Below are 9,005 nucleotides of genomic sequence, written 5' to 3'. Positions count from 1 at the left end.
CTAAGCCTGCAATGCAAGGAGCTCCTGACACATGGCCGCTGGACCCAAGAGATTACCACGCTACTCACTAACAGCAATTTACCATGGATGTCAGGGCAAACCAGTCCTCTTGGATGGTTTTAGTGAAATAGCTGTTTTGGATCACTGTAATACCTTTCTGATTTTTTACTACTATTGCTACTATTACTACTACTACTACTAACAACAATAATAATAATAATATTAATAATAATAATAATAACATTATCATGAACATAATTCTTAGCTTATACGTACAGAAGAGGACGACTCTAATAACCCGTGCAATTAAATCAGCCTGATGACAAATCGCTCTCCCTGAAAACAAAATTATATTTCCAGTTCCGCATCATGTAACCCGAGCTCCGTTATACGTTCGAGTATATGGTTTTGTGACAACAGTATACCGACCTTTCAAAAATAGGATGTCTGAAATCTAAACAATGTAATGTAGACGGGGAGTGTAATTACAGCCTCACGCAGAAGCCAGCACGGACGGGAAGGATGAACAAGCCCCCGGCACCGAGAAAACCAGGTGGCTCAAATGCGTGCGGCCGCGCCAGTCAAATCAATAAACAGTTCAAACAGTTCGTGTATTAGTTTATTTTCCTACTTTTCTTAAGGGGTTTATCAGAGTAACGCCCCCTGCAATTAATTTTGCGCAGTGGGGTGAACGCAACTATAAAGTAAAACAAAAGTGTTCATAAGCTTACACTTATGTTAACGCAAATCGGCCAAGATCTGGTCCCGCACACTCGTCTGTGGTCCATTGTAAAATGAATGAATCTTGGAAAAAAAAAAAACCTTCTGTTTCTGTTCACCGTCAGAGAGCAGTTTATTAGTGCTCTATACATTGAAATCGTTTCCAGCTGTCAGGTAACACGGCAATGCTCAGCTGGGCACGCGACGTCTCCGGTTCCTCACTGTACACATGAGAAAATGTTATACTCAAGCGCAGCCGTCGAATCGGGAACACGACCTGCTTATGAAAACTGCAGAAGAGCAGGAGAACGCAGGTGAGGACCTCTGCGCTGGCCGTGGCTATAGCATTACACGGCTGCCGCTGGCTCTGGGCGCAGCGAAAGACGCAGTGAGGAAAACGCGCGTCCGTCCTATAGGTTACAGAAATTATTCTCGCCGACTGTTATTTAGTGTTTATCGGATAAACACTTTCCGCTCACAAGCCTGATTACATAGATATGAAAGAATTGAGGAAAGACGTTATACTCCCAGATCATATTCAATGCAACACTGGAGAAGATCAGCGGAATTTGTTTTGATTTTTTTTAATTAGCAGCTGGAAAGGCACCTGCTGAGCTGCGATTGCCCTTCACTGTGCTCTGTGCTGAAGGGTGTCCCGCTAGCGCTGGTTGATACACTCTCATCGGTAGCTGCATTATGTTGAGGGACTGCGGACTGCTGTTTCTATTACTGAAAAGACACGTAAGCCCCAATAGCCTTGTTGCGGCACTAGCTGCCAGCTGGAGCGCTTTCGATCTCCGATAAGAAACACCACTGCCGACTTGAACTGTCGCCGTTTCATTAAACGGCAGTTTTGACCATTTTGTTTCAATTCAGAGGGGAGGGACGTTCGCTTGTGAGCCCACGGTGATTGAGCATGAAGAAGCGCTGACCGGATTTCATGTATCGCCATCGGGTTTGATCACATTTGTCCTGAGAAGCAACAGAAGGTAAACCAATAAACCAGGCCCCGTGTGCCGTGGTTTGCAATCAAGACAATCAGCCGGGGATTTATTTTATGTTTTCCGAAAGTCGATTATCTGCTACAAAGGGCACAAGGTACAGTACATGGGATTTAAGGGATGGTTGGAATAGATGCGTTTGCTTTTCTTTCCGTCATCTTGTTCTTGCGTAATTTCATCGTCAGTAATACGTGTTATTAATTGATATGGTATTTAGCCTACCAGTTTTATATTATTTATTTGTGTTTCGCTGAGGCTGGTTGTAGGATTTCCGTGTTTTGTTAAAAAGCAGGTAGGATGCGGGCTTCCATTCGTGAATCTCCGAACTCGGTGTTTAGGTGATAAGGGTAAACAGACGTGCAGAGCGAACTTTAAATCAAACTAGCCTGCAAAATAACGTGCACCTATAGTGGATGTTTAGGGTAATTTACCGCATTGACCGTCATGTGAATTTAAACGCCAGTTAGAGGGACGGGTGATGTGTGTTTTTGTGCATATACAAAATGGTGCAATGCAACACTTACACCTCCTGCAAGCACCAGCTCAAAACGTGCTTGTTCAGTGGACAGTATGAGCACTCCCGCGGGGGAGCAGCACGTGCACATTAGCCTACTGTGATTGAGACCTGTCGTTGTTTTGCAGCTCGCATGCTTGTCTTGGCTCTCACTGCATGTGTTATTGTTGAATCGCCACAAACATCACGTTTGCAATTGTAACTTAAATGAAAAGTGTCTCAGGTGTGTGTGGTATGTGTGTATGTGTTTGGGAGCTGTGGTGGTGGGGGGGGGGGGGGGGGGGGGGGGGATTGGAGTGATGTAACCATGACAATGTTATTTCAATTCCAGCAATGTACGCTGTCTGACAGACTGCATGTTCGGTTTTGCTTCTTTCACGGCAGTCCGTTTACGATGCCAGGAGCCCCGCGGACCGCGACGCCACGCTGCTTTGTGAGATTTGGCTGATTGTGGAATCTCGTGCACAGAGAATGGCCACCACCATGCCCGCTCCTTTCTCAGCGGGGGAGCGACCGCTCAGTCTGCCCCGCGTCCCCACGGGCGCCCTCCTGCGAGGGGTGCTCAGGTTCCTCTCCCTGGCTCTGCTGTTGCCGTGGGTGGCGGGCTCGACCCTCAACTGCCACAAGACGTGCATCTGCGCCAGCAACATTGTCAGCTGCTCCAAGATGAACCTGACCAGCATTCCCACCTCCCTGCCCAACTACACGGCCGTGCTGGACCTGAGCTACAACAGTATCAGCCGGCTGCGGGCCGAGTGGACCACGGTCAAGATGGGGAAGCTCCACAACCTGCTCCTCAGCCACAATGGCATGAACTTCATCTCCTCTGAGGCCTTCCTGTACGTCACCCAGCTGCGCTACCTGGACCTGTCCTCCAACAGCCTGCGGCAGCTGGACGAGTTCATCTTCGAGCCCTTGAAGGACCTGGAGGTGCTGCTGCTCTACAACAACCACATCTCCCAGATTGACCGCTCTGCCTTCTCGGGCCTCGGCAACCTGCAGAAGCTCTACCTGAGCCAGAACCAGGTGTCCCGCTTCCCGCTGGAGCTGGTCAAGGAGAAGACGCGGCTGAAGAACCTCAGCCTGCTGGATGTCTCCTCCAACCGGGTCAAGGTCCTGCCCGTTCAGGAGCTCAAGGTCCTGCCGGCCTGGATCAAGAACGGGCTCTACTTCCACAACAACCCCTTCGCCTGCGACTGCGAGCTCTACAACATGCTGGCCCACTGGCACATCCGCCGGCTCAGCTCCGCCGTCGACTTCAAGGACGACTACACCTGCGTGCTGCCGGGCCCGCAGAAGACCACGGTGCCAGTCTTCGACCTCAATGGGGGCTACATGAACTGCAGCACCGTCAAGGCGGCGGACGAGGAGACCTACCTGGACCAGATGCTGGTCCTCAGCTGTGACACCCGCCACCGGGACATGCACAAGACCTGGGTGATGCCCGGCAACGTGCTGGTGGGCCCCGGCATCAACCGGAGCGCCGTGGTCCTGGCGGACGGCAGCCTGGAGATCAGCAAGGTGCGGGCGGAGGACTCGGGGGTCTACACGTGCTTCGCGGTGAGCGAGGTGTTCAACGAGACCCTGTACGTGACGGTGAAGGTGAACAACTTCACCCTGAGCGGCGGCGGCGAGACCCTCAACACGGCCTACACCACGCTGGTGGGCTGCCTGGCCAGCGTGATCCTGGTGCTCATATACCTGTACCTGACACCCTGCCGCTGCTTCTGCTGCCCGGGCCACAGCAAGGCCAAGAGCCAGCAGGAGGACAGCATCCACTCCTCCGTGCTCAGCGCCACGCCCACCCACGAGGACCTGGCCACCAAGGCCGGCCTCAGCAGGCACGTGGCCTTCATAGACCCCAAGGACCTGCAGGGGCAGAACGGGAAGCTCAACCCCGACGGCGAGGAGGACCACCAGAGGGACCAGGAGGGCCGGCGGGAGAGGGGCCAGAGGAAGAAGTCGGACGCCGACTCCATCAGCTCCGTCTGCTCCGACACGCCCATCGTGGTCTGAGAGCGGGCTCCCACGACCCCCCCCCCCCCCCCGCGCTCACTGGATGCATCTTCCAAAATGGAACGTATCAAGAGGGGGGGAGGGGGGGCCGTCCACCACCCTCTGCCGAGCGTGCTACTGTGACTTCCTAAAAACAAAGAGGAAGAAGGAGGCAGTCCACGTCCCTGAGCTCAAGGGAACGGTTAGCTTTACTAGGGGTATTTACAGTTTGTCTTTGTTAAAGGCAAGGGACAGGGAAACAAACACAAGGAACCCTTTCCAGCAATTTACTCTGTAGCAATTAACTATGTATACTGTGACATGGTCTGGAAGGGCTAGAGGACATTATTAAAACAGGTAAAAAGAGGGAACAATTTTTTTTTGGGGAGGGGGTAATGGATAAAGCATTAACCTTACTTGGGAGAGGGGTGGGGTTGAAAAGAAGTAGATATGTGATGATGATTGGAGGCAGTGATGAGGTGAGATACATAGCGGGTGGTAGAAAATAAGAGAAGATCCATTTGTGGGGGAAAAAAAGCTTTACACCTATTAATAAGTCATGAGCATGAGCCTTGCAGAACTCATTTAATATTTATTAGAAATAGCCTTGTATGAGTCGCCCATTTCCTATAGAAGTTATAATGCTTATAAACCTCTCCACTGCTGACAGACCAGGATCACCAGGCTATGAATAGTCACTGTCACTGAGTCACTATAAAAAGGGGGCTGCTGGTGGACTGGCCCACCATAAACAAACGGGATACACGATTACAGGCAGGCTGCACTGGCCAATGGGAAACTCTGAACCGTAGTACTGTTTTTTTTTTTTTTAATCTGGGCAGTGGCGTGCCCCACAACAAAAGAATTAACAAATTTTAGAGGAGCATTTTGTTCCAAAGAGAGATCGCAACAGTGTTGACAACGCAGTCGCTCAATTGGCAGTCATTCAAAGCTGAGCTTCAATAGGCTGAAGCTGACTCCACCTCGTAAATGAACAGCTAATGCTATTCACAATGTCTCTAATAGGCTGGTGCAACCGCAATGTAGCATATCATGGTGAACAGTGCGTCTAAGACACAGATTAAACAATGGCTGAGTATAAATAAAGCACAGCAGTTTACTATCTTGCAGTAAATTTTAACAAATCTGGGAGTTTGGTACCTGAATATTGATCTTTAGCGACAAAAGGCAAGGTTCTGCACTTTAAAGCCCTAAGTAGACTATATCCAATCACAAAAATCAGTGTGCAGAGGGGAATTTGCTAACTGGTAATCATGAGTTATAGATACACTAACAGTCACCAGTCTTGGGGTCTCGTTTTTTCTTGAATAGGTCCATATTTCTTTTGAAATAAAATATGTAAAAATACTTAAAAATATGTTTCAAATATAAAATGACAAATATAAACTGTCTTCCCCTATTTTCTTTATTTTTCAGTTTTTTAAAAGGATATCAGTGTGCTTCCTTTAAAAAATAACAAATAAAGAAAATGGAGGAAGAAACTTTGTATTTGTTTTCCTTATTTAAAAAGGAGCATGAACCTATTGTGTAACTCGAAGGTCTTGACTGGTTGCACACGCCCCGAATCTGTGTGTTAGCTCATTCTGGGGTTTGTGTGCTCAGCCATGACTGGACAGTAGAAGGACTATCACTGCTCCTGCTATTCTCCCCGTACGAGTCCTCCTCAGAGAGCCCGTGTTCTGATTGGCTAAATCTGTACGAGACAAGAATCTGATTAGGGGGGAGGCTGGTTTTTGAGACGGGCAGCAGAATATAAGGCAGCGTCCCAAATGGCCTCCTCACTTGTTCCGCAGCATGCCTTTCCAAAGACCGAGAGGCAAACGTTTGTAGGCCAGTGTCAGTGCGGTCGTGTCCAGTGCTGTCTGTAAAGGAAGCTCTCTTTGCCCATCCATCACTGGCCGTTCTCAGTGATGTACTGTAGGGTGTATGTGCTCATAATGCAGAGAGAAAAACACAACACAGAGGGAGGAAGGGACAAGTCAATAGGGAAAAAAACAGAGCTAACATTGCCCAGTTATGTGAAAAGAATGGTAATACCATGTTTAAGATAGCTAGAAAGCTACTGTAGACTGCTGGCATATTTGTTGAAACTAGCATGTCTTCCACAGAGCTCCAATAGCTGTTATACCTACTGTAATTACTGACTGTTGGCTGTTATTATGGCTACAATTACAAGATGTGCCTCTGAAATTTTGACATTATTAAGCATCGCTAAACGTGAGCATGAAGAATAAAACATTAATTCCGTATATTGTTTTGAATGGGCAATGGGAAAAAACAGGCTTGCCATTCACTGGGCATTGCTATGCCACACCAGCAGATATTTGATTCCTTAACCAGTAAGATAGCCATTAGTCTGGTCCATGGAGTGGCTAGAATATAAACAAAATGCTGTCAATAATTACTGTAGGGCAGAGTGGCTAATATTACTGCAAAAAGAGTTATTAAATAATCATATCAAATACTGTAACTAAATGGAATGTTTCTGAAAAGTGGAAGGATGATGTTTTGTATAGCATGTAGTGTCTGTTTAGATAGAAAAGTCAGTGTGTGCAATCAAAGACAGAATTAATAACCATATGATGGGATGTGATAGATTTCATTCAGTCTGCCTCAGGTTTTGTTTAATTATGCAGGGCGTTTGATCCTGATCAAGTCAAACATAAGAGAATTTGTCCATAATAGCTGTGCAGTTACCAGTTCCTTGGAACAGCTCAGATTGCTGGGGATATTTATTTCATCCTAAAGATGTCTTTATGACAGATGATAGACCTGCAGTACGTTGCCAGTTTGTCAGATATTCTTGAGCAGCAGACCGCTTCAGATAAGAAAAATCTATAAACCACAGGCTTAGATAAAGACATTTGTACACTGTAACAAATAGTCTTGTCAGTGGTAGAAATTGCTGAATTAAAGGGTTATTTCAAAATTAATAGCCCTTAATTCAAAATTAAGATTTTTTTTGTGACTATGACTTATTGTTAATTGGCCAAATACCAACCATGAAATTCCTTGAGCTAAAATCCTACCCCAAGCCATTAATAACTACAGCTCTCTGTAGAAAACCTTTGCTGTGTGAGTATGTCACATTTAGCAGGACACATGGCATACTGTGCGTATTTATAACAGCTGACAAAACAATAACAATTGTTATTGTGAAGTGCGCTCCTTAAGTGATGAAACGAACGTGGTCTGTTGCTGTACTCCAGCCAGATCGAGTGATGTGAGCTCTTAACTTCAGCTAGTTGCCTGAGAGCCGTTATTCAAACCGCGAAGACGTCTCCATGTTCATTGTTCGTGTAAGCTGTGGAGGTTTCCCAAGTGCAGATCACACAAGGCAACGCAGCCACATGGTCCGGGGCCTTTTAAAGTGCAGCACACTGTCAGAGCATTCTGAGAGGACTCAAGAGCATCCATACATACACACCTGCTCTTCTGTAATCGATTTGTGTACAGAGCAAATTGCATCGATGGTCTCAGGATATGGGTGAATAAGCCATGAAAATGATAGAAACTGCCTGTCTCTGAGGGCGTTTTTGCCGATATCATACACGCTGCTATTAATTTTCCATAATGCTGATGCTCTTGGCACAGCACGCGTTCCTTTGACATAGCGTGCAACATCGTGGTATGAATTGCACCAGAGTGGTTTCTTTCGAAAGATGAAAATGCGAATTTGGTTGTGAATAGCGATGGAATTCAGCGGGCTCTGTTCTTGCCCTCCAGGTACTTGCACACACAGATTGCCATTCAGTTTGGAAAGAACTGCACCAGTTCCCTGCAGTAGCCACCTAGTTACACATATCCCATAGGAATTACATTCCATTTTCCTGCAGGACCGCAATCGCAGCGACCAAATACTCTTTCTATGTAGGGCAGATGTAGAGGCTGCGTGTGCTGTGCTAATGCTTGGCACAGAGGGCAAACATATGCTTTGGCTACGCTTTTCACCCCCCCCCTCCCCACCTCTGTCCCCTCCGATGTCCATAAAACATGGTTCATAGTGCTCACTTGGTGTCGGGTGGAGTTGGCTGTTCAGGACGCTGCCTAAAATTACCCATTGTTGTTTAGTTGTTTTTCCCTGGAAAAAAGAAGTGGTGGGAAAATTTGAGACCAAAAAATCAATAGGCAATGAGTACAACTGCATTATTTTGTTCAGTTTGGACTTTCTGTGGCTTGTACCTCAAAAATGCATGAATGTGTACAGAAACAGAAATAAGAAATAAGAGTAAGCGGACAGAACGAGAGAAAATGTGCCACATATTGCCATCAGTCACAGATAAAAGTGGCATTTATTTGCCTCTGCTTGACTGAAAACGTCAGCATCGGAATTTATGCCGTAACGCGACGCTTGTGAGTGTTTTCTCCAAGCCTCTCATAAATGGAAAGGCGTGATGATAAATTGTGCAGTTGTCAGTGAACGGAACAATAAAAGAGAGTAAACTGCTGTGAATCCTGAATGCAAAGCAAGAGATAGGCTGAATCCTAATCACCCGCTGAACTCGGCAGCGGCCGAACCTAACGAGTCACAATAAAACAAGTTAAATGGAAGAAAAGGATGCACTTCTAAAATACTACAAAATCATATTTAAAAATGTGTTTTTATTTAGATCTGACTTCAGAGATATATATTGTATACTACTAAACACACACATATATAGAAATATAGAAAAATCGGTATGCATGGCTTTTTGACAGTGCCTCCCCCTTTACTCTTTGAATGTGCAACCAGTTACATGAACAAGTAAAATTTC

General features: G+C 46.5%; 1 protein-coding gene across 2 annotated transcripts; it reads left to right on the top strand.

Annotated features, from left to right (window-relative positions):
* Positions 1 to 1,371: 1,371 nt before the first annotated feature.
* LOC118779089 (amphoterin-induced protein 1-like) lies at positions 1,372 to 4,251 on the top strand. 2 transcript variants are annotated; one of them, XM_036530974.1, is made up of 2 exons: positions 1,372 to 1,709; positions 2,620 to 4,251. In XM_036530974.1, the coding sequence occupies exon 2, from the start codon at positions 2,707 to 2,709 to the stop codon at positions 4,249 to 4,251; it is 1,545 nt and encodes a 514-aa protein (XP_036386867.1). In that variant the 5' UTR covers positions 1,372 to 1,709; positions 2,620 to 2,706. The 2 variants fall into 2 exon arrangements, with proteins under 2 accessions (XP_036386867.1, XP_036386868.1); XM_036530975.1 differs by having other exon boundaries at positions 1,372 to 1,818.
* Positions 4,252 to 9,005: the final 4,754 nt, after the last annotated feature.

This window comes from Megalops cyprinoides, chromosome 6 (assembly GCF_013368585.1).
Source record: "Megalops cyprinoides isolate fMegCyp1 chromosome 6, fMegCyp1.pri, whole genome shotgun sequence".
NCBI lineage: Eukaryota > Metazoa > Chordata > Actinopteri > Elopiformes > Megalopidae > Megalops > Megalops cyprinoides.
This window is presented reverse-complemented; position numbering and strand designations above follow the sequence as displayed.

Excerpts from the sequence above, each read along its gene's own strand:
- LOC118779089 (XM_036530974.1), top strand. The coding sequence starts at position 2,707 with ATGGCCACCACCATGCCCGCTCCTTTCTCAGCGGGGGAGCGACCGCTC.